This window comes from Cebidichthys violaceus, unplaced genomic scaffold (genome assembly GCF_023349555.1).
Source record: "Cebidichthys violaceus isolate CVI_PGR_0920_01 unplaced genomic scaffold, fCebVio1.0.p SCAF_16, whole genome shotgun sequence".
In the NCBI taxonomy this organism is placed as follows: domain Eukaryota; kingdom Metazoa; phylum Chordata; class Actinopteri; order Perciformes; family Stichaeidae; genus Cebidichthys; species Cebidichthys violaceus.
The window spans coordinates 15,120,279-15,145,879 of NW_027176329.1; the positions used below are offsets into that span (position 1 = coordinate 15,120,279).

The window sequence follows — 25,601 nt, forward strand, 5'->3', positions numbered from 1 at the left end:
ACATATACTCGTCCCGCTGTTTTACAAAGATAGTCCCCCCCCCCCCCCACCCACCCACCCACCCACCCACACAATACCAACGATGATAAAAGAAATGATACTTGGAGTAAAAAACAGCAAATAATCAATATATAATAAAATATAATACGAATTGTACAGTACACTCCGGTTATTTCTGTTGTCCTTTTTCAAATCCTGAACACATTAACAGTTTGAGTCGTGTTTTGTTTTCTCCGTCCACACCTCGTTAAAAAAATGACAAAAAAGTAGTGTACATAAAAAACAAGGTCAACACGTTCCTGTTCCTGTTCCCTCCGTTTGTAGTCACATCGACCGCCTTCTGATTGACAGATTACACCCTTTACTTCTCATGAGGATTTCTATTTTTCTCTTAAAAAGATCTATTTAGCTTGAGGGCAGACGTCATCTCGGTATGAAAAAAATAAAAATAAAAAGAGTGAGAGATTCTCCACTGGGGGTAACAAATAAAACACATACGGAGCAAGAGACACGGACTATACGGCTCAACTGTGGATAATGAGGAAACAATACGCCGGTACTACAACGGTACCTCACTTCTACGGCCGCCTTCCAGATCCAGAATTATGCGCAAAAAACACTGCTAACGGGGGGGGAAAATTAAAAAAGTTCCTCCCACCTCAGGAAAAACAGACAGATGAGGGTGGTTCTGATTTTGGGCCTTTTGAAGTCCGCTCTAATTAATGGACCACCTTTTGCTGCAGTAAGTTAAGGATACAGATGTGTGGGGGTGTTACGTTGTTACACTAAACCCTCCGTTCTCCCACCTTGTTCTGTTAAAAACTTCTTGCTCGCTTCTTGGATTATTTAAAAAAAATAAAACATCAAAACAATCTAGTCTAGAAAACAGTTTTTTTTTGTTTGTTTTTTTGTCGTTTGTTTTTTTTGTTTCTACTGACTGTACTCAGTCAGAACTGTTGATCTCTCAGGCTGGACCAGAACCGGGACCGCTAGCTGGACTGGTGAATTGTCACTTTCCGCCTGGTCGTGTGGCGGCGGGGATTTCGTCTTCATCAGCGCCCAGCTGCCCGCGGCGGTCGCCCCCCGGCAGCAGAACTTGTGGCGGTCCAGGAGCCCGGGGTTCCAGAAGCGGTGTCGGCACCGGCGGCATTGGAACGCAGCTTGTTTGAGGTGCCGGCCCCTGTGTTTCAAGGCTTTGTGTAGCGAGCTGGTGCGCCTCCCGCACACCTGGCAGCGCAGACGGGCGTGGCGGCCCGAGCTCCTCGGCGGGTGCCGGACGGCGTGGTGGATCAGCAGGGAGCCCTGCTTGGCGTACGTGGCGCTGGGGCAGATGGGGCAGGGGAAGCGCTTGATGGGGACGTCCATCGAGGTGAGCCCCGTGACTTTGACGGCGCCGCCGCTCCACGACTTGATCCTCATCAGGCCGCCCTTCACCCTCAGCTGGGCCAGGATCTTCTTTTTCTTGATCTGTGCCTGCAGTCGGCCCCTCCTCTTCCTCAGGACCAGCAGCTTCTTGCGGGTGTCTTTACTCAGGGGGACACCCACCAGCTTTCCGTCTCTCATGATGCTGTGGATCAGCACGCGCCTTTTTTTTTTCCTTTGCTTTCTTGTTTGTCCATGCCGCTTTTGGTAGTTTTTTGAGCGGTAGTGAAAAGGGTGCTGCAGCTGCTGATGTGCCTGTTGTTGCGGTTGTTGATGTTGCTGCTGCGGTTGCTGTTGCTGCTGCGGTTGCTGCTGTTGTTGCTGCTGCTGCTGCTGCTGCTGCTGCTGTTGCTGCTGCTGCTGCTGCTGCTGCTGCGGCCCAGAGTTCCCTTGCTGCATGTGAGACGACCCGGCGTAGTTTGAGCCTGATCCAGAATCATAGAAGAGCGGCGAGTACCCGGTGGGTTGGGGCTGGTTGACGCGCTGGCCGCTGCGGTCGATGCCATGCTGAGACAGCTTGTGGCGCACTAAGCTGTTGGAGTAGGCGAAGGCTTTACCGCACACGTCGCAGCGAAAGGACTTCTCCAGGCCGACCCCGCCGCCGTGGATCGTCTGCTGGTGTGCCGTGAGGTGGAAGTAGTGCCGGAATGACTTCCAGCACACGGTGCAGGTATAAAGCCTCTGAGACGGGGTGCCGGACGTCGGAGACTTTTCTCCTTGGGAGCAAGGGGAGAAGTAGTCAGGGTTTCCCGAGGTGGCCACTTGGCTGATGGCGGCGGCAGCGGCGGCGGCGGCGGCACCTTTAACTCTCCTCCCCTGGCTGTCGATCTCGCCTTTTCTGTGCAGCTTCCCGTGTCTCACCAGGCTCTGTGCGTAGGCAAACATCTTCCCGCACAGATTGCATTTGTAGTTCTTCTGACCCGAGTGCACGGTCAGATGCTTGGTGAGGTGGAACGGCTCGCGGAACATTTTGCCGCACACGTCGCAGGCGTGCGGCTTCTCCCCCGTGTGGACGCGGTTGTGGCGCCGCAGGGTCTCCGCCCGTCTGAAGCGCTTGCAGCAGATCTGGCAGCTGTACGGCCTCTCCGTCCCGTCCCCCGGGGGCGCGGGGCTCCTCCGCCGCCTGACGAGGTTGCTCGGGTCCCTCTTCTCTCGGGGCTTCCTCGGCCGCCTGGGCTTTGCGTGGGGGTGGCTCGGGTGAGTCAAAGGCATGGTGGACCCGTTGAGGCCCGACGACGGTCCGCCCATGTTACCAAACCCCAACCCCCCCAGCAGGCCTCCGATGATATCCCTCCTCTCTCCTTCCCGGCCTTCTGTGTTTATATCACAGGAGGCGGCGGCGGCAGCGGCGATGGCCGACATCGCGCTGCTGGTGACCTCGTCCTCCGAATCATCCAATAGGGAGGAGAGGGGGAGGTGTGGCTGCTGTGGAGGCGGCTGGTGGTGGTGGTGGTGATGGTGGTGCTGCTGCTGTTGCTGCTGCTGGCTCTGTGGGTGGGGGTGAAGAGTTGGAGCTAAAGGGGCCTTACGCAGAGTCTGGCTGCTCATTTCACCGGCTAGCGTACTCTCAGAGGAGTACAGAGACGAGGATTGCGATCGCCTGTAGTCGTCGACCCCGCTGTTGTAGGACGACTGGCTGTGGTAGCGATTTCTGGAATAATCCGTTGCATACTTGTCATTAGTCATTGCTGCCCCATCGTTTGGGATTCCCACTCTGTCCCCACTGCTTCCCATTTTGCTGCTGCTCGGGTTGGTGGACGAGCCGCTCCCTCCGCTGTTGGCCCGGTTTTTTGAACTCCGGGGAGGTTTGCCGCAGGCGCCCGACGCGGCGTGGTTGAGAAGAGAGGTGCTCTCGCGGAAGCAACGCCCGCAAGCCGGGCAGCGGAAAGGCTTCTCGTCGTGAATCTTCTCGTGCCTCGTCAGCGACTCTCGCCGGTTGAAGGACTTTTGGCAGATGGTGCAGACAAAAGGCCGGTTTTCCGAGTGGGTGACGCTGTGTTGGATGAGGTGACCCCTCTTTTTAAATCTCTTCCCACACTCGCCGCAGCAGAATATCCTCTCTGGACTGGGCGAGTTACAGTCTGACTTCCTGCTTTGGCTTTCTGGCGTCAAGCCGTGGCTGCGGAGATGCCGTCGAAGGCTGGAGAGGTGGGTGAAGGTTTTGCCACATTCACCACAGTGGTAAAGGGGTTCTGGTTCGGGCTGGCCGGACGAACTATTACTGTGGCTGTCCTGGGATTTGGACAACTGTTGGTTACCGTTGGCTACAAGCACAGAGGTGGAGTTGGAGGAGGGAGGGGCCGACGAGGAGGAGGAGACGGTGGAGGACGACTGCTGCGAGGACGAGGAGAGGAGCGAGGAATGCGGCGGCTCGCCACTCATCCCGACACCCCCAGATCCTCCTCCCACGAGGCCCGACGAGGAGCTCTGACTGTGCCCACTCGAGCTGCTGTTGTGGCAGTTACCAACACCGCTGCTGCTGTGGCTGCTTTGACTGCTGCTTTCCGATTTCCTCTGCGGCAGGTAGCCCGCCATTGCCTTCTTTCTCCTGCTCCCTCCGCTGGAGGCGGACGACGACGAGCTGTCCCCCGTCTTCGCGTCGTCCTTCGAGAGGGACAGGTGTAAAGGCAGTGGAAGGGGAAGGCCGGCCTCCTGCTGCATTAGTGACGCGATCTGGTTCGAGGAAAGGACCGGAATGCCTTGGAAATCAAAGCCACCCAGCGGGGCGGGCTGGGGAGCCGGGTGGAGTGGGTGTGGGTGGTGAGCGTGGCTGTGTGGATGAGATAAGGCGTGGGGGGTCAGCTGCTGCTGCTGCTGAGGCGGTGGACCTGCGTGGCTGTGGCTGTGCGAGGAGTGGAGGGCTGGGGGAGGGGCCAGGGCCGAGTTTGACTCGGAGCCCTGGCCCAGACCCAAGCCCAAGTGGTTGTGAGTGCCTTGCTGGACGAGGAACTGCTCGAGACTGCTGTTGGTGGGGACGCCGGACAGGAAGTACTGGTTGGCGGCGAGCATGCAGCTGAACTGCTGGTGGAGGCTGCGGGGATCCGACTGGCCGACTAAGGGGACCGCAGTGCTGCCGGAGGGGTTGTTGGAAGCCGACGAGGTGGAGGGGGAGGGTGAGGAAGAGGGGGGACCGGGGGAGGGCTGGGGGACAGAGAGACCCGGATGCAGCGGCGGAGGCGGGGGTGCGGGCGTGACGACCCCGCCGATGACCCCCGCGCTGCCCCCGCTGCTGCTCCCGCCAAAGTCAAACCGGCCCATCCCCGAGTGGAGCTGCTCCTGAGCCAGAGCGGCCTCGGCCGGGTGGAAGGGCCGCAGGAACTGGGGGTACCCCGAGCTCCCGCTGCTACTCATCTTGCTGGACTTCCGGGAGCTGTGAGACGACGAGGACGACTGGCTCTGGTGGGAGATGGATGGGGGAGGGGCGCTCATCTTGGCAAACAACGACGACGAGTCGGCGAAGGCATTGCTCCGGGAGCTCTGGAGGGATCCAAGGCCGAGGCCGGACAGGAGGCTCCCCGAGCCGTCGACGGAGGGCTGGTGCTGCTGCTGGAGCTGCTGCTGATGCTGCAGCTGTACCTGCTGCTGGTGGCTCAGTTGTCGATCCAACCCGAGGCCTTTGAACTGGTGGGCCTGGTGTCCGCTCAGCATCTCTAAGATGTCCATGGGGTACTTGCTGAACTGGAACATCTTCCAATACAGCTTGGGGCAAAGTGCCACGTGGCCACAACTGCCACGTGCACCGAGCCTGTGATCGCTGGAACCAGCGGTGACCCCTTGTCCGGGATTTTCAGAGGTAGTCCGGACCCCAAAAGGTCCAACGAACCGCTATAATCCAACAGAAGCCGATGCTTTGATTCTCTCACATAAATGTATCAAACGTTTTTTGAAGTGAAGCCTTCAAGTGCTTCTGTGGGATGTTATATATATATATATAAAAAATAAAAAAAAGGTTCATAAATAGGCGAAAAACTAAATCATACTAAAAAAAAAAAAACAAGAGTCTGTAGTGTTTCTTTAAAGTGTTCCATAACCGTACGCTGATTTTATTTTTGTGTCCGTTACTTCACTGGAGACTGAACCACTGCTTCACTGCCCGTCCGTCCCCTCATGGAGTTATTGGAACAGCCTGAAGAATGAGAAGAGAAACAAAAAGAAAAGAAACAATAATGTCAGTTAGTGATTCAGCGACTTCATACGGAGCAGATAAACAAAACATTCTTTGGTACAGAGAGTTCAACAACACCGTGTTGCTCATTCCCGATGGTGAACGTCTCAAAGGGAACCGAAAGAACAAGTCTGTTTACAACACATTAGCTGTAGATAAACATAGCTTTGAATATTATTATTTAACGTTTGCCAGAAACTATAATGTTCACTTCCTGTTTAGACCGTCAGGTGCTCCTAGTGCCTGTAGCTTTCGCTGATGTATAATTTTAAATTTGATGGTTTTATTCCAAAAGGGTGGTAAGTTGTATACATCTCATTTTCAAAATAAAGCGTAACCGTAGTCACTGAAACCTAGACCTTTCGGCTAAAAATACATCTCAGGCTAAGAGGAAATTGCGTTCCGTCTCCGTGCTGAACATCCACTCAGAGGCCTGATGAGAGAAAATATTTTTGTGTTGAAATCTTGTAAAGCGCTCTGGCCTTTTGGTTTGTTTGTTCAACCTGGTAAAATGTTGTTCTTCAGCTGGCTTTCTAATATCGGCCCGCCTGAACCCAACGAACCAACCTCTGCTGTAAACTCATAACTCCACTGTGTGCAAGGTGTTTTCTTTACTTCCTACAAATACACTAAACAGTGTGGTTGCACAACGCGTCTCTTGCTGTTACTGTTTTCATGGGACAGAGCAGCTTTTAATCACACGAGTGTTAAGTTACTAGAGACAAAGCTGACAAATAATCATAGCAGCAATCAAGAAAATGTATCAGAGGCAAAAAGAAGATGTGGAAAAAATCAACATTCTGCCACTGGTTTCCAATTATTGAACTGCAATAATCAGAAAATGTAATCGTTATACTGGTATTTCTATCTTCACACTATAGACACCAGTGAGAGTAGCAGACAGAGCCGATAAGGAATGAGAGCGGTGGCTCAAAATGCCACACGACTCCTGTCCAGCGCAACATGGCCGCCGGTCGACACACACACACACACACACACACACACACACACACACACACACACACACACACACACACACACACACACACACACAATGACATTTACAATTAACTTCACTGATTATGTTCCTGTTTTGATCTATAATAATGAAAAAAAGAAGTATAGTTTGACACTGTTAACCAAAAGAGTAATTTCTGCTAATATTAAACCAAGTGAGCTTCTACGACTGAAATTTTGAGGCAAAACTAGATTTAAAAAAAAATATATGCAACATAACAAACGAGTAAAAACGGCATCACTTAAGTCACTCATTCATTGTTTAAACCAGGAATCCTCAACATGTTTTGTGGTCGACCACTCATTAGAGCTATATATTCTTCAAAAAACACAATTCAGTAACTTCTTTAATGAGCTCTATATCCAAAATGCATACAAGTGTGATGTCACGTAACATGCATAGACGGGTAACAAATCTTTGGCCCGGTTTGTTCAGAACCAACGATCAAAAGCGACTTTAAATTTGGAGCAATCAACAGCTGGTTTGTTCAGCTTCACACGTTTGACTCAAAGCATCAAAGCGTTTGAACACTGCTAATTCTTTTGCAAAGACAAACACACAAAGACATCCTCTTTAAGATGGTAAACGATGCTTCTGTCTTTCATTGTAGGCAACAACAACCTGCTGCTTTACCCTCCCCGATCAAAACATTAGCGACTCCAGACTTGTGTTCTAGTGTCTGTCTAGCCTCAGTGACGCGTCTTTCTTTTTTTAAAGACGGAGGTTAACTCTGACCTTCCTCTCCCCCTAGACAGAAACCAGAGAAGCCAAACATCCGTATGTGTGCCATCACATCTACGAGCAGAGGGTAGGCTGATCCTGCATCTGAAGAATACTCGTATACAGCAGGGAGAAAAACCACAAGACCAGAAATTAAAGCCGATTTCCTTTTGAACAATATGAATTAAAGCTCTGTGTGTCTGCTTGTGTGCCGTTCACACCTGTCTGGAGTTTCATTCTTGCCCTCTACCAGACAAACTAGTTCACACCTGTTACACCAGGTGAGCGCAGGTAACTCAGCTGGTCGGACAGAAAACCAGCGAGTCTGCAGGTTTTATCCCCGACCGATTAGTTACCTTTGAACCAGACGACGGGGGAAAACTTGCATTTAAAAAAAAACAACTCAAGACTCCGAGGTCTCTCTGTGAAACGTGACCGCCCGTCCAGTGATGCACGAGGACTTCCCTCAACAGACCGACCTTGCATGCGTTCAACGGGAAAACTTTGTTGCAACATTTTGGTTGTTGACTTCTTCCTAACCTAATCTCAGCGACTGCCTTTCAGGTCTGTTTGGTGAAAAAAATACAACTAAACCTTTCAACGGTCAAAAAAAACAAACAAATGAATGTTTGACAACGAGTCGAAATAAAGAGCCGTAATTAGATTTCCATTAGGTTTTGTTTAACCAAAACCTAGAATTTGATTTATTATGACTGAAAACATTAAGAGGGAAGTCATTTATATTATTCTATCATTGAGCTTGTTCCATGACATCTAAATTAAATACAAATATCTGCTAACGACGCGTTCTCTACTACGTGATGACAAATTTACTACCTTACAAAGTAAATTAAAAAAAGAGCCAATGTAGCAGCGAAGACGAGTGCATTTGAAGCATTATGTGGAAAACATTTAGGAAAAAATGATCTTAGCCTCAGTATCAGCAACCACAGCACAGCTTCCTAAAACTTAAGAGAGTTGGAGAGACTTTCCTCTGTGAGGAAAAGTCCCTCTAACTCTTATCCAACATGCAGAGGAGAAAAAAAAAAAAAAAAGAGCACAACTTGTCAAATCACAGCATCACTGTGCACAGCAGGTTCCTCAAATTATTACTACATTCACAGGTCCCAGAAATCTGACAACAGCAAACATTTTGTCACGTGACGTAAGACATACTGCAGAGGAGCTCAAAATGGATTCTAAAGCAATATTAACAATAATATATTTCCAACCCATTTACTTTATTACAGTGTCACAGACATCCACAGTATGTTTATCAACCTAAAAAGTCACGTATCTTTCATTTAATACTTATACTTCCCACAAAAAGTAGAACGCACCGATAGACATCTGTCCGATACCGACTAAAAACAGCTGGATTGGGTATCGATGACAATGGACCTGATGTATTCAATTCAATTCTATGTTTATATACATTATTTACTGTAATTTTAAGGTTTTAACCAATTTGTTGCTGCATTAAATAGGTTTATTCAACAATTACTTTAACTATGTATAAGTACTTGGATCAGTACACTAGTGATGCCCCTACAGTAGTGGCACAATATCAGAGCAGCTTGTTTATCAATGACTAAAAAGTCACGTGTCTTTCATTTAAAACGTAATACTTCCCACAACAAGTAGAATGCAACTTTTCAGATTAGAGGGAAAAAAACCGTCCAACAAAAACTTTTTACACACACATTCAGTTAAGTCTGAGCTGCTGATTCTGGATCGTTGTTTGTAAAATGCCTCCACTGAGTGATCAGGTGTATCTTTATGAGCTGAAGCGCCACACTTACTCTCCCTGGAGCTCGAGTGACACACCGGAGCTAATTAAACTAACTTAAACACAAGGAGGAGCGTGATTGCATGTTTTGTTTTTTTTTACCCCCACATCTTACCGGCTGATCCACAGGTCTGAAGCGCCCACGCAGCTGTTCGTGGGGGTGAAACGGTCCGCGGACAACCGGTGACTTTAGGCCGATAGACTGAAACAGATGTGCCGATGAACGAGAAGGTTAAGACGGGTACAAACTCACCAGCGCCTGCTTAGCATCCATCGATCAACTCAGCTAGCTTAACGTTCAACCAACTGACACAATGTTGCACTTTAACGGGCATGATTTGTGCCTCATTTAAATAAAAACACCGACACACAAAGATGTTTTTTTTTTTAAATAAGCTATAACGTGTGTAATAATAATTATTATAATACTGATAAGCATCACTAAACTGCCATAAAGAAGGTATATTCCGGTTGCATGGCATAACGCTAGCAATGCTAGCTAGCTTAGCTCGAGCGCTTAGCTAGCTCAGCTTAGCTAGCAAATTAGCCAACTCTAAACGGCTTTTGTTTTTGTTGTTTTTTGTTTGTTTTTTTACCTTGTAGCATACGACGGCTATGTGCACACACACAAGAACAGGCTCAGAAACATGGGAGTAAAAGTGTAGAAACATCGAGCACGGAGTGTGTCAGCGGGGCCTTTTTCTTCATCCATGGAAAAACACCGTGAAAGGCCTCTGGCTCTCCATCGGACTGCTTTTTTTTTTTTCACCCGCTAACAAAAACTAGTTCCCCCCGATATGTCCATTGTCTTTCCGCCTCTGGTGTCACTGCTCCACCGGCTCAACGCTCCGCTCCACCGAGAGAGGAAAAAAAAAAAAAAAAAACAGCTTCTTTTGTTTTGTTTCCGTCGTGTTTTTCCCTCTTTTCTCCTCCTCTCTGTTTTCCGCCCCGTGTCAGATTTAGGTGTCCCCCCCACCACCACTCCTCCTCCTCCTCTGTGGAGACGACGGCGGCTCCTCCGATGCTGCTGCTGCTAGCGTTAAAATGGTAGTTTCCTGTCTGCATAATGGTTCCGGGTAGAGCCGGGCACAGGTCGGTCTGTCCGGCCGCGACCACCAAAAACAAAACCACCTCTTGCTCCTTTTTCCTGTTCGCAAAAATATGGATTCAATCCAGCATGATGCTCTTGAATAAATAAACCCTCTGTGTGTGTGTGTGTGTGTGTGTGTGTGTGTGTGTGTGTGTGTGTGTGTGTGTGTGTGTGTGTGTTTTCATTCCATTCTTAAAAAGATAGCGCAGTCTGACACTGAAGTGTGTGTGTATGTGTATGTGTGTGGTTGTGTTTTCTCACCAAACGTGTGAAATGTTAATGAGTCAATTAAGGGATATCATTACGGCGCATGCTGCATAACATTACAAAGTGTGTGTGTGTGTGTGTGTGTGTGTGTGTGTGTGTGTGTGTGTGTGTGTGTGTGTGTGTGTGTGTGTGTGTGTGCGCACGCGTGTGTGTGTGTGTTTGCATACTGCCTAATTTGCATTCAGTTAAAGTTATCATTACAGTCTTTCTGCCTGTCGCTGGCGTGTGGGTGTGTTTTTAATGTGTGCATCTGGCTGTTTACTTTGCGCGTGTGTGTGTGGTAGAGAAAAAATATTGAAACAAATATTTGGGTACCAAGTAATACACCTGTTGGGTTTCATTTTTGAATATTAACACTATATTAATAATAGTCTGTGTATCAAATGAATAAATAAAAGCTCAAGAGGACTATTAAAGGGACACACCACATCAAACTAAATCTATTCATTCATCTTTTGCCAAATGTCTGTTGAGCTCTTACATCCATGAAAGTATCGATCGTTTCTCCACTTCTTCCATTAATATTTTACATTTAAAGTGTAGCATTGAACCCAGTTTAAAGGGCACACGAGGTGTCTAGTAGACAGCAGTGAATCTGGGCCCGCCTTAATAACGACAGTCTCTCTCTCTCCTGGGATTTTCCTCATTTTCTTAATTTAAGGGCTCTAATGAATTTAATATTTTGGGTGGAGAGGTGTTGCTCCCTTGTGCAGAGCCTCAAATTGCTCCCTCGGGTGTAAAAACACCAGAAACACATTAGTTGGCATCAACACACACACACACACACACACACACACACACACACACACACACACACACACACACACGCTTACTTTTCTTCCACTCATTGACTCCCATTCAAACCACAGTGAGGATCTGTTGTATGCTCTGGAAAACTAGATTTAATTTTTTGAAAAGACATTTTTATATATTTTCAAATTAAATAGAATTGGTTATGAAGAAAATATACACTTTGGTACCAAACAGAACCGTTTATTGTGGTTTTGGGGCAGTTTGATTGCATGAGAAGATATTAAAGCTTTTAGTGCTGAAACGATAAATCAATCAGTCGATCAGCAGCAGCCTCTTCATCATAAAGACAGTCGATTTATTATTTATGTCACTATAAATGCCAAAGATTCTCTTGTTCCTGTTTTTCATCAAATGGGAGAATTTGCTGCTTTACTCGATTTTATAGACTTATAGTAATTCAACATATCACGCTGGGCTCTGGGAAGGTTTGAAGGCTAGTTCTCCCTTTTCTGTGACAATTTAGAGTAAAGAATCTATGAAATAATAGTAAACTGCTGCCCTGAAAGCCATGCTGTTACACCGTGAACACAAAAGAAAGAGCAACATTTCATCACAAAAGACACAAACACGATTTAGTGGGATTTTTTTTAATTGTTATTATCAATTAAACAGTATGGTTTCTACAAACGCAAGAACCGATCACCGATAACAAAAAGGGTTGCACATCTGTGAGACCTTTGTTTGGATATTCTTGGAAATAGACGTAAAGGGGGGATGTAATAAATAAATGTATCATACAATTTGAGGTATGCAGAGTAGCTTTAAGAATACAAATATGCCCATGCCCCCCCCCCCCCCCGTCCCCTCCCAGTGGTTAACACACACACACACACACACACACACACACACACACACACACACACACACACACACAGTTTTATCAGGGGGCAATTAACTGAACGTGGATTACAACATCTGTATCAGACCTTGGGAGGTATGAGGAGAGATGAGACATTAAAAATACAACTGAATTTTCACATCATTTACATGTCAGCCCCCCCCCCCCCCCCCCCCCCCCCCCCCCCCTTTCGCCTCTTTCTCTTTTAAAAGGTTAAAGATGTTTTCATTGTAAAAACCACGGAGCCTGTCCAGTCCTGTCAGCCAAAGGCAAGTCACGATACATTCTCCTCCACGACACTCTTCAGCAGCAAAAAGACAAAAAAACAACAACAACTGGAATGCAACTGTGAAGACGCCGTCAATACTGTGTGTTTACCTTTTTGTGCCTCCTTTAAAAGTTCTGGTTGTTCAAAATCGCCTTTTTTTGCAGACACATATTCAGCAGCGGCACAAAAACTCGTCAGCCGAGTGATTGGTGACGTCACAACCGAGCCACTCGGCTCTTTCACTTCTATTCCAATACCAACGAAAATTGACACAATGTAACAAGCCTTCGATAATTTACACTTCCAAAATGTTTCAAAAGTCCTCGCTTTGGTGAAGGTAGCTCGACAAGAAAAGCTGTGATTGATCATTGTCCCTTTTTTTTTTCCCCCTTTCTTAAATTTATCTTCAATTAAACGATGACAGGCCTTTTTTTTTTTTTTAAATTTCATCACAAGTTGATATGAACACGTAACGATGAGCGACTCGGGTCTTTAAATCGTCTTCGTGACCCGAAGTTTGGTCAAAAATGAGGTTTCAGCATTCCTAAGAAGAAGAAGAAGACACTGAGAGAGTTACGCACACAAATTAAAACAGACGCATGTACATTTACACACATACGCAGCGTGACATCATAAGTCAGCACTATGACATCATCGCCACTGGCTTCTGACATGCGGTTTCCTCTTTTCTCTTTGATTGCATCGGCTCTTTTTGTTCTCGAGAATACAAATGTTGTTTTTTTTCTTCTTTTAGATTCCACTAGAAAGTTTAAATATTGAAAAATCCAGGATTATACGTTAAAATTCACAGAGATTTAAAAAAATAAAATACATGTTTGAGTAAAAGGAAAATAAATAAAATCGTGATAAGAGCGTTCATCGTCTGATCAAGGGGGGCATCTTTACATGTATGATCATGAAGCGTTACTGTGAGCACATGTATCGTAGTTAAAGACCGAACATGGCCGCCGGGAAGCTTCGCTCAGTAATCAATCACGCCTGTCTTTATCGAGGGGAAGCGGAAAAACCTCAAACAAGGCCTCACAAGTCCCTTAAAACCACATTAAGGAGAGATCCAGCCGGAAAGGCTAGAAGGTCCATCTCACAGCCAGAAAAAAATAATAATAAAAAAGGTACAAAATATGACATCATCATGGCAGCTCCGTCTCCTAAAATAGCGTTCCCATGCAACAAAACTGTATCGTGAATTAGTCTTTTTGAGACTGTTTTAGTTGCCTGAACATAACAAGTAGTACTTCAGTTGATGAACTTGTCAAGTAGTTTTTGTTCCGTTTTTGGTTTTGTATCAATTTTGTAGTAATTTTAAGCCAAACCATGATGTTTTTTTACTAAACCTGACCAAGTCGTTATGTTTCGTTTTGTTTCTATTAACTTTCACCGCAGGCGGGAAAAGCGAAGCCAATGCTTCATGTCTTAAAGCTGCATTCTCTCTACTGTCCATCAGGGGGCGACTCCTCTGGTTGTATAGAAGTCTATGATAAAATGACTCTACTTCTCTCTTGATTTATTCCCTCAGTAAACATTGTAAACATGAGTTTATGGTCTCAATCTCTAGTTTCAAGTCTTCTTCAATACAGCATGATGTTCATTTAGTAAATGATGATCTATTTAGAGTCAAACAGACCATAAAGCAGGGTATGCTTTAGGGCGGGGCTACACGGTGATTGACAGGTCTCTACCACGTATATGGCGTTTCTACGTCACTCCTCAGTCCAAATATGGTCACTTCCTGTCATTGGTTGCAAAAAACAAGATGGCGACGGACAAAATGCAGAATTCTAGGCTTCAAAACGTCAGTCCACAAACCAACAGGTGGCGTCATGATGACTACGTCTACTTGTTCTACTCAGTCTGTGGATCAACATGTGTTTGAAACACATATTGGAGGAAATACAAGTGCAGTTTAGTTGTACGGGAACATATTTTGTTGTAGACAGGGTTGCATCATGGCCGCCTTTAAGCTTCAAAAAAGTAATCGTGGTCATGTGTTGTTGTTTTTTTTACACAAAAAGGTCCTTTGCTTTGCATCTCCTTGCATGTTTTTATTTTCTCTCTACACAAGAAAAAAAAAAAGAAAGGACAAATGTATGCACGAGCATGCCTCCCAACACCGACACGCAGAGGAAATGAAAATGAGAAGCAGACGCTGTACAGAGACACACAAAGATAATTCGGTATATAGCCCTTGGTGTGAAGTGTCCATTGTCTCCCCCCCCCCCCTTCCCTTCATACGAGGTGAGCAGCTCGACGTGCAGGTAAACACGTGGAAATCGTAGAAGCACTAGAAGGGTTCGTTGAGCGCCAATCGGTGGCACAAAGAAACCCTTGACTCTCTGCAAAAGTCACAATGCAAAAAGTTTACAACAGTGTTTGAGGGACGTTTTGGTCGGTCAGAGTCGGCATGAGGTTAGTTCTTCTTCGTGAGCGGTCGAATTCAGTTTTTTTGTTGTTGGTTTTTTTTTACTCAATGGGTCACAGCACAATGTTTCATAGATATACACCCACTAGAGTTCACTGTACAAAGTTAAGCTAAAATCATACCGCAGAGTGGATTTTACTTTGAAGGCCCGGTCACTCCAGAAAGTGGCACAGCGACGTTGATCCGTCTGTCGCTTCAATTTGATTCTGATCGCCACATACGTGAAATTTGACTTCTGCATTTAACCCATCACAAGCATATAGAAAAGCGTCCCGAGAAGCAACTCGTCACAATTGGTTCGAACAATTCATTCAATTAATTGCAGCAATTTCATTGAAAAGAACCGATTTTGCCACAAACATATTGCCTCTTTAAATGCTGGTGTGACTGGGCCTTTATGACAGCAGCCTGTGTCGATGTAGGTCTCGTTTTTACCTTCGAAATGGGTCATAATGTATTTCTATCTAGAGTAAATTGAGCCATAAAGGCAATCGAGTAAGGTTATTCTTTTTTTGCAGAGAATGTTATACTTTTATGATAGTCCAATCACAACTAGAGAAAGAAGGTCAACCTAGTTACAAACTGGCCGGCTGAAGGATAAATATGTTTTTAAACCAAGTATACACAACGTCTTACAGGGCTCAGTAATGTTCATACTATCATCATCATCATCGTCATCATCATCATCATCAGGTTAGTTTCATACAAAAGCAACTCGTTTGGTTTTAAATACTGTGTCTTTTTCATAAATACAAAGACAAGCGAACCCGTCCGTCTCCGCCCCGGCGCTCTCCGTCGTCCACAGTGAATCCAGAGACAGATGGACTCTGTCGGAGCTCTCGAGGACTCGGAGGACAGTGCAATAAAACTCAAGGACAAATTCGACAAATTTGATTCGGCGGGTTTCCTTCAATAAAAGTCACAGCGAATACCCGGCAGCCTTTAAACTGCACTCGTATGAGGAGATTTCTTTTATTTTTTTGCTGTTTTTAAGTGGACATTTCTGTCTTCCCTTTTTCAAAGAATGGCTGAATATTCTCTCTTTTTTTTTTTTTCAACACAAGTTGAAGTGACGTGGAGGAAATCAGGTGGCTTTGCTCACGATGAGATTAATGTCGTCGTCCTCCACTTTTTGTTTTATGAAGGGGGAGGGGGGGGTGGGGAGGGGGTGAGGCAGCCAGAGCTCAAACCTCCCTCTTTTTTTTCCTCCCTGCTCATCTCTCCACTTCATCTTCCCACTAAATGCCACTTCAGCTTCTTTACAGCCTTCACCCCTCTACACTACACTCTTCATCTCTCTCTCTCTCTTCACCCTCCCTCGTCCCCTCACACTGTCACCTCGTTCTTACTCCCAGTCCGCAGTCCCTGCACTCCTCCGCCTCCGGGGATGAAGTGCAGCTGTTCGATGGTGTTCTGCCTCTTGCTGGCGAACGCCATTCGTCGGGCGTTGGGGTGGCCGCCGCCTCCTCCTCCTCCTCCTCCTCCACCGTGGCCGCCGCCCCCGTGGGGGTCCCAGCCGCCGTGCATGCCCATGCCGGGCATCGCGCCGGAGCTGCGCTCGCGGTCGTGGTCGCGGTCGTGGTCGTGGCCCGGCGTCGGGTGAGAGTTCATCTTGATCATGTGGTGGCGTTCCATCGACGGCGTGACGCAGATGTTCTGCTGCGACTGGGCCTTCTGGTGGTGGCTGAGTCGGCCCATGGTGGGCACCATCCCGCCTCTGTCACCTCTGTCACCACCTCCTCCTCCTCCTCCTCCCATTATCAGGCCCATCATCAGCCGGTCCTCCAGACGGTCAGGGGAGACCAGGAGCCTCTCGTGAGACCTGGAACCAGACATTCGTTTATCCTCTCTACTATTGAATTATGCTGGTAAAAGGCCCTGAATAACAGCTCCATATTTAGCCTTAATTCAATATAATCATTTATTAATTTTCAAAGGAGCGGTATCATTATTATATTAGACAAATCACATTATCACTTAACAAAATATGTTTTTGGTTTACACATTAAAGAAGTAAAACATAACAGTACATTGTGATTTATATCAATATGGCGAAATGTACTATTATTAACTGTGTGATGTTGTTTTTAAATAACCATTGTTTAAAATACAGCACACTGTTAACGAAGTACTGGTAGTCATCTTCCTCAACGACAAAGTTTTCTGTGTACTATTTATATGTTGATTTGATGTGTAACATGTTGTAACTTCTGATGAGTTTATACCTCTTAATATATATCTGTATGTATAATGTTTAATTATATAACCCTGCCATTAAAACCTGTTCATCAGTGATCTAAATCAGCGATGCGGTTGAAAGCTCCAGAACATGCAAGTAAGTGGACCTTGATTTGAGACAATTTAGTCAGGAACAACCTGAGGAGCTCAGCAGTGAAAACCTTTAAAAAAAACGAAATGAAACGTTAAACTATGATCCTCTTATTATGATCTCTCCTTTCTCATCTCCTTCTTCTCTTCCCCTCTGCCCTCCCATCCCGTGTCGTACCTGCGGAGCGTCTGCTGGTTGGAGCTCCTGCTGGTGCTCATCATGGCTTTGTAGTACTGGTGCTGCTGGTTCTTGGACAGACGGGACAGCGTGTTGCCCTCCCCGAGCAGCTGGTCTTGGGAGCGGACGCGGCGCGGCGGCCTGTCGAAGGAGGAGCTGGTGTACTGCGTCTGGGCGGGCAGCGGGTACGGGTTGGGGGTGGAGGGGATGTGGAGGCGGGGCCGCGAGCCGTGGAGGGGCAGCGTGCCTCTGGACCCCAGCGTGTAGTCGCCCCCCCCACGGCAGGTAGTGCTGCGACGAGTAGAAGGAGGGCGGAGCGTTGTTGGAGCGACGCTTGGAGTTGTAGTAGTTTGAGTACTCGTCAAGTTCTTTCTCTGGTTCAGCAAAAGAGAGAAAGAGAGTATTATTGATCAATATGTTGAGATAAAAAAGGTGAGATTTGTCCCATTTGTGATTAGTTAGAGCCTTCAGTAGAGAGATGTTTCACGTTGTAAATATGACGCCCGACCATCTAAATGTTCTAAACATCTGCGCACATAGCTCTCTCTCTCTCTGTCTCTCTCTCTCTCTCTGTGTGTCCATACCTCTCTCGCCCTGATATCAACACTGTCTCTCTCTCTCTCTCTCTCTCTCTGTGTGTCCATACCTCTCTCACCCTGATATCAACACTCTCTCTCTCTCTCTCTCTCTCTCTCTCTCTCTGTGTGTCCATACCTCTCTCGCCCTGATATCAACACTCTCTCTCTCTCTCTCTCTCTCTCTCTCTCTCTCTCTCTCTCTCTCTCTCTGTGTGTGTGTCCATACCTCTCTCGCCCTGATATCAACACTCTCTCTCTCTCTCTCTCTCTCTCTCTCTCTCTCTCTCTCTCTCTGTGTGTGTGTCCATACCTCTCTCGCCCTGATATCAACACTCTCTCTCTCTCTCTCTCTGTGTGTCCATACCTCTCTCGCCCTGATATCAACACTCTCTCTCTCTCTCTCTCTCTCTCTCTCTCTCTCTCTCTCTCTCTCTCTCTGTGTCCATACCTCTCTCGCCCTGATATCAACACTGTCTCTCTCTCTCTCTCTGTGTGTCCATACCTCTCTCGCCCTGATATTAACACTGTCTCTCTCTCTCTCTGTGTGTCCATACCTCTCTCGCCCTGATATCAACACTGTCTGTCTCTCTCTCTCTCTCTCTCTCTCTCTCTCTCTCTCTCTCTCGCTCTCTCTGTGTGTGTGTCCATACCTCTCTCGCCCTGATATCAACACGAGAGAGACACCAGGAAGATAAGTCAGTCATCGAGGACGCTTGTGTGACAAACGGGACGGACAGACGGACAAACATGATCTACAACTCCACGAGGACTGGGGGGAGCTCCATCCATCTGCTATGAAGCTCATGCAGTAAGGATGGACTTTACGGTTAGATTGTTTTGCTCAAATGTCCAAGCAATAAAAGATAGAAAAGAAAGAAGACACAAAGAAAATACAGATAATGTCAATAGAGATGAATGAAAAAGAGAAGCAAAGGGAGGTGTAATACCGGGCACACACACACACAGAGACAGAGAGAGAGAGAGAGAGAGAGAGAGATTAGAGAGAGAGAGAGAGAGAGAGAGAGAGAGATATGAAATGGAGCTGATCTAGTCAGGAGGACAGGAAGACGGAGACGATGAGACAAAAGACAAACACTGTATATTGCATGAGCCATTACAGAATAGAGGAACCCAAGAGCGAAAGGGTTTGATGAGAGAAGAATGAGACGAGGTCCCTTTAAGAGAAAACAAAGAAGCAGAGACACAAAGTAAAAAAGGGAGAAGACAGAGACGGAGCGGATTGAAGAGTTTCTGAGGTTCATTAATAGTGAAATACATTGTTTCTATGCGTTCTGCTCTGTAGCTGGAGTCCACTTTCTTCTTCAATGCATTTCCTCAAGGAAGCAGCTCCCCAAGAGCCAATTTAAACATGACCTTTAACCAGCCACTTCTCTTCCTCTTCCTCCCCTCGTCTTTTCTCTCCCTCAGGTCTCTCCCACTCTCCTTCTGTTTGTTCCTTTGTCTCCTTCCCTCTTAAGGTTATCTCTCGCCTCTTTTTCACCTCCGTCCACTCTCTCTCTGTTTGTCTCATGTCCTCTCCCCTCTCTGTGTTTACTCCCACCCCCACCCCCCACCCACCCACCACCATCACCTGTAAGGCCAAATTATCTGGAGGGTTTTTTTTTTCCCTCCCTGGCTGCCAACCGCGGACAAAGAAGCCCTTCATCTGTGTCCTTTCTGCAGCCCCGTGAGGGGAACTTCATCAACAAAAAAAAAAAAAAAAGGACTCAACAGCTGGAGAGAAGCTGTGCTCTCTTATTTTTTTTGAGGTGTTCCACCAAATCTGACATTCAGGAGGTTTTCTGTGACTGAATGATTCAATATTTTTTTACAGGTTTTTCACATTTTTACCTCTGAGACCGGTGGCTCTATGAGAGATAACATCCTCTGGTGCAAAGGAAGTGATGCTTTTGAAGGGTTTTGATTGGTTCTAACAGAACAAGGAGGAGGAGCTGGGTACATATGGTTAAATCCACATTTATGCCCCCCTGAACTTCTACCATCACACGTACTGCGACATAAGTGCTCACCGTCACCGGGTGAAGTGGTGTCAGAGATTTAAATAAAATATATTGCAAAATGTTTGTAGACATGAGAAGTGATTGTGAGAGGAATAAAAAAATGAATAAGACCTTGTGCGAGACATCAACATGCTGATTTGTCATCACCACATTCCGTCACTGCGTGAGGATTATTATTATTATTATTATTATTATTATTAATATTATTAATATGAAGAGTTCTGTGCAACTTTGTGAGGTTCTCTGAATGTCCGCACAAAGTCTGTACAAAGAGCATTTGAGGGCTTCTTGTGGACTTGGATGAACTGTGGACTTTCTCTCCCCCCCCCCGATGACGGAGCAGAGAGAGGATAAAAAAAAAAAAAAAGAATTGTGCCACGTGCAAAAACTCTCAAACAGAAAATCCTGGACGAAGTCGTTACAGTCCAGACGACGCTCTTTGAATCCTCGATCAGACTCTGAGAAGCGCAGTGCTGAAACACAGGGCGACGTTGAACCGATTGTTTTCTCATCATCATGATGCTGTACCTATTAAAACATGTTGTTTTAAATGCTTGTTTGTCCAACAGACGTGCAGAAACATAGTCTGTAAAAATTTGTCTTCAATCATCTGAAGTAGTGCAATTATGTGAAGGAGAGACGGTTAAGTGATTGAAACAGATGCTCTTCCCCCCCTTTTTTTTTCTTCCATCTTCTGCAAAAAACAAAAAACAGTGACGTCCATTAAAAAAAAAAACAGCTGCAGGACGGCTGCAATGAATGCGACAGAGGTGCTGTTTTATAAATGAGACGACGAAGAGGAAGAGGAAGAGGAAGAAGGGACGACCTCTGAATGGTCCAATCGCAGCACTGCGTCGATTATTTGTCGGAGTGTTTTTTTTCTCCTTTTTGATTGAATGGAAATAATAAGAGAGACTCATCTGGACTTTTACCTCATTACTGCTTCCACGTACACACACACACACACACACACACACACACACACACACACACACACACACACACACACACACACACACGCGATCCCCCATGTAGTAACCATCCATCACTCAGCCTGCAGAGACGACTCCCCTCCCCCTGCAGTCTTCAGCAATATCAGGGCGAGAGAGGTATGGACAGAGAGAGAGAGAGAAAGAGAGAGAGAGACAGAGAGAGAGAGAGAGAGAGAGAGAGAGAGAGAGAGAGAGAGACAGAGAAACAGAGAGAGAGACAGAGAGACAGAGAGAGAGAGAGACAGAGAGAGAGACAGAGAAACAGAGAGAGAGAGAGAGAGAGAGACAGAGAGAGAGACAGAGAAACAGAGAGAAACAGATAAACACAGAGAGAGAGACAGAGAGACAGAGAGAGAGAGAGAGAGAGAGAGAGAGAGAGGGGTTGCCAGACGCTGCCTCTCAAACGTCTTTTCTTCCCCGTCGAAGGCAGCCGGGCCCCTGCAGACCAGCAGGAGGCAACGCCCCTCCCCCTATCTCCACATCTCCCTCCAATCCTTTCTTCCTTCCTTCCTTCCTTCCTTTCACCGCCTCTCCCTTCATTTCTCCTCCTTATCTTTATGGATATCTTTTTTTCCCCTCTCTCTCTCTCTCTTCCTGATGTATCCTTATTTGGCCAGTCGGCTCTTTCGCCGCCTGCCTGATCCTTTTCTTCTGGTCAACTCTTTCTCCACATTTGTATTCTCCCATGTTCCTCCTCTTCCCCTCCCTTCTTCCTCCCTAACTCCATCTCTCTGTCCCTCCTGGTCTCTCACAACCTTCCCCTTCGTTTCTTCGTCTTTCCTCCATCCTTAATTCTCTCATTCTGCTCCGATCCCTCCATGAATTCCCCCCCTTTTTTTCATATTTCAGTTTGTCTAGCTTCCTGTTATGACTGTTCAGCAGAAACAGTTTACACATTCAGATGATTATTATTATTTTTTTGTTTTTTGTGGCAGCTGAGTCACAAATCTCCTGGCGGCCATGCCTGCCTGCTGCCGTATGTAATGGATGTTTGAGTTTAACTAACCCGGCCACAAAATAAAGAGAGAGAGAGAAATACCTGGAAAGAAAGATAATGTGCTTATAGAGAATAACTGGCTCATAGTTTAGTTGGCTTCCAGGCAGGTAGGGCAGTTGCATTATGGGAAGTGTAGGATCCAGTGGTTTTGAGGGCTTGAAATCTGTCTCATGGAGGTGCAACACCAAAATCCCTGTCGTCCACTTTTAAAATCATATGTTTAGTAATTTCCAAACACTAAGTTGAGTTTTTCCTAAACTTAATAATGAATACACGACTTACATCAGCTGCTCATTGCTCCAAAGCAAAGGCAAAGAGAAGTTTTTGGCATGAAGTTTTGCAATACATACATATATATACTTTTATAATATGACTTTATAATATGGTGTAGTGGTTAGTTCTGTCGCCTCACAGCAAGAAGCTGGATCCTGTGTGAAGTTTGCATGTTCTCCCCCGTGTCAGCGGTGGTTCTCTACGGGTTCTCCGGCTTCCTCCCACGTTCCAAAGACATGCAGCTTCAGGCCGATTGATCTAAACGGTGAATGTGAGCGTTGATGTTTGTCTGTGTCTACCTGCCCGACGTCCAACGTCAGCTGGGACCGCGAGCCTGAACGGGATGAGCGGCAAAAGATGCATGGATGGATGGACTCTGGGTCTCCATTGGAGTCCATTGTAGCCGTTGTGATTCCAAGCTGACTACAGCTACCGTCATCAAAGTGCAAATTTATAAAGTTGAGATTAAATGGAAAAAAGGCCTTTTTAACCACCAAAAGATTTGATTTAAATCCGTTTCAGTTGGACTTTAAGAGCCACATTTCAAAGTGATGATGTGACAAACGTGAAATGATCTAAATGAACCTTCTGTGTAATTCACACCTTTTGACAGAGTTCAGCCACTGAAGCACAAGAACACTTCCAATATGGCCGACACCTGGTGCGTTGCATCACCTGAAAAGACTTCCTGTGGTCCTGAACAATCAATAAGTCCCCCTCCATCTCTTTCTAAAGACTATCCCTCTATCCTTCAACCCTCCCCTACGTCCCTTATTCTCCCCCCTCCCCGGCTCACCCAGCCTCTTCAGCGAGCTGTAGCGGTTGATCTCCGGTTTCATGGCCGTCTCGTAGGACGGCGGCAGCTGGGCGAGGTTGTGGAAGGAGTGGGAGAAGGACGGGTGGCTGTTGTTGTGTCTCATTCCTCCGCCGATGATGTTGCCGCCGCCGCCGCCTTTACCGCTACCTGAAAGTAGGGTGGGTCCAGAGGAGAGCTGGGAGGTGTTGTTCATACGGGCGCCTCGCTCTAGAGGGGGGGAGAAGAGAAAAGGAGGATGGAGTAGAAGATAAGCAAGTGAGGAAGAAGAAGACGGAGGAGGAAAATCAAAACGGGAACACCAAATAAAACAAAAAGGGAAAAGAGAAAAGGACAGAAAAAAGAGAGATGGGGCATGAAAAAGGAAGAGAAGAGAGGAGGAAGGGAGGGAAAAAATAAAGAGAAATAAAAAAGATAGGAACAGAAATGGACCAAAAGAAAGTAAAAAGAAGAAAGGGGGACGACAGAACAAGAGACGAAGAAACAAGCTGGTTAATAATCAGTAAACACAGGAAGTGTCTCCGAGCTCCATGGCGACCATCTATAAATACAACTCTGTACTGTTCATCCGAGGCTCCAACACAAACATATCAGCCACATGTAAATACATAGAAATACACTGATAGCATTGAGGAGAGTGGCGGTGGGGGGAGTGTGGGGGGGTGGGTGGGGTGGTCTACAAACACACACATTCACATTTATGCAAAGTGCAAAAGCAGCACATCGATCGATACACATAAAAAATGATTTGTCTTATGTAAGATTAGCGGTGTGGGGGAGGGGCAGGGCGGTTCTGTTCTGCAACATGTATATCAGTTACACCACACGAGTACGTTCATAGTGTTACAGGCAGACGTGTGACGGTTCTGCACATTTAAAAACTCAAAGACAACAAGCTAAACAACAACAACAACAAAAAAAGGTTCATCTGAGATCGACACACTGCCCTAAAACTGAAAAAAAAAAAGTGAGAATATAAAAGCAGCAATTAAAGATTACGCAACTCTGGGGGGGGGGGGGGATTGTCCATTTACTGTTGTTTCCCGTCTTTGAGACACAATCGATGTGGAGTCCATTCAGGGTTAGAATGGTTATGAGCTGCGATCTTGTTAAGATTACTGCTGGACATATACTGGTCATTCACCACTGACAGTAATGGGCAATAATGGGCAATAATGTCTCTGTTAAGCGTCACCCAGGGAACACACACACACACACACACACACACACACACACACACACACACACACACACACACAGTGGGGGGGAATAAAAGCAATGCTAGCTGTGAGATCATGGTTTATAAAGCACGAGGGAGAAAATAAAAGCATCAAATATTGAGCTTGTTTTTTTTTTTCCCAGTGTCATGATACAGAATTAGCCCGGTCATTTCCAAGAGTGCACAGTAATAGATTTGTTTTCTTCTTCTTTTTTTTTTTTCTTTTTTTTTAATGGAACACCTACGACAGCTGACAGAAAGGTTTGTTAAGGGTGTCATGAAAAACAGTGAACTCTGTCCCGGAGTGTTGCACAGTATCTGACTCAGAAGGCTGGAGTGTTCTGCTCTTGTATCCTCTCCATCAACATTATCTAACACAGGAGAGAGAGAGGGAGAGAGAGAGAGAGAGAGAGAGAGAGAGAGAGAGAGAGAGAGAGAGAGAGAGAGAGAGAGAGGACAACGCTAAAGATAGCCGAGGACGAGGAGCACATTAAAGTCGTCAAACCTCACCTCCATCCATGAAGCTTTTCACAATGAACTGGAGAACTGATGAACTGACATATGTTTTAGAAAACTTTAAATCAGAGAACAACGTGCTTGCTATTTGTTTCATATTCACCTTTGGTGTAAACATAACTACAAAAAATAGGTTTATTTTAGTACTTTTAGTTAACGCAGAAGCAATGCCTCTATAATATCTAACAGTTACAAATCTAACTTCCAGCACTACCGTATGTAGGAAATACTTCATTATATGTTTGTGTAGGCTTTATGAGATGATGTCATTAAATAAGAGGGAGGATACGAGGATTTTGACTGAACAATTGACAATCTTTGCTTACAGCACATGAAAAGCCAGATTTAAAACTGAACTTTTACTTTAAATCTGTACTCTGTACTTTCTAAACCGTTGCCTTCTTGTGTAATCCATCCCCTGAGGGACACATGTAGGTGTAATGGTTTGGAATAATTGGCACTGAAACTACTTAAAAAAAAAAAGCGTACTTCCCTTCACACTCGTGATATTTCCACACAGCTCGATCCAGTTCTCTGTGGCAGCTGCGTTGGACGCACCAGAATTGATGATTTCTACTTTATTTTTCCTCGAGTACAACAACAAAAAAACAAAAACAAAAACCACTCGCGCTAGCATTGCTTTCTTGTTTTCTTGGTGCAAAGCCTGGGAAAACAGGACTTGGATAAAGTGCAGTGACCTCACTGAAGCCAAGAGCTCCGCTAATGTGTAGCGTCAGCTGTAAGGCGCACAGTTGCACATCACTGCTCCACAGAAAGAAGAGGAAGAGGAAGCACATTTTGGAAGCAGGCTGGTGGTGGCAAGAAGGGTGGTGCATTAAGCGGAGGGGCAGGCCA

The 25,601-nt window shown here is 46.2% G+C and overlaps 2 protein-coding genes across 3 annotated transcripts in view; both read right to left on the minus strand.

Moving 5' to 3' along the window:
* Positions 1 to 69: 69 nt before the first annotated feature.
* On the minus strand, positions 70 to 10,350 carry LOC137872942 (uncharacterized). Of its 2 annotated transcripts, XM_068711476.1 has the most exons (3): positions 9,711 to 10,350; positions 9,230 to 9,316; positions 70 to 5,548 (listed from the first exon to the last, which is right to left on the minus strand). In XM_068711476.1, the coding sequence occupies exon 3, from the start codon at positions 5,107 to 5,109 to the stop codon at positions 931 to 933; it is 4,179 nt and encodes a 1,392-aa protein (XP_068567577.1). In that variant the 5' UTR covers positions 5,110 to 5,548; positions 9,230 to 9,316; positions 9,711 to 10,350; the 3' UTR covers positions 70 to 930. The 2 variants fall into 2 exon arrangements, with proteins under 2 accessions (XP_068567577.1, XP_068567578.1); XM_068711477.1 differs by lacking the exon at positions 9,230 to 9,316.
* Positions 10,351 to 12,312: 1,962 nt separating this feature from the next.
* LOC137872943 (protein shisa-7-like) overlaps positions 12,313 to 25,601 on the minus strand; it is a 33,218-nt gene continuing 19,929 nt past the window's right edge. The window contains 4 exon segments of the mRNA XM_068711478.1: positions 12,313 to 16,652; positions 17,337 to 17,611; positions 17,613 to 17,710; positions 22,994 to 23,221. Of these exon segments, the coding sequence (XP_068567579.1) occupies positions 16,157 to 16,652; positions 17,337 to 17,611; positions 17,613 to 17,710; positions 22,994 to 23,221 (1,097 nt within the window). The 3' untranslated portion in view covers positions 12,313 to 16,156.

Excerpts from the sequence above, each read along its gene's own strand:
- LOC137872942 (XM_068711477.1), bottom strand. The coding sequence starts at position 5,109 with ATGTTCCAGTTCAGCAAGTACCCCATGGACATCTTAGAGATGCTGAGC.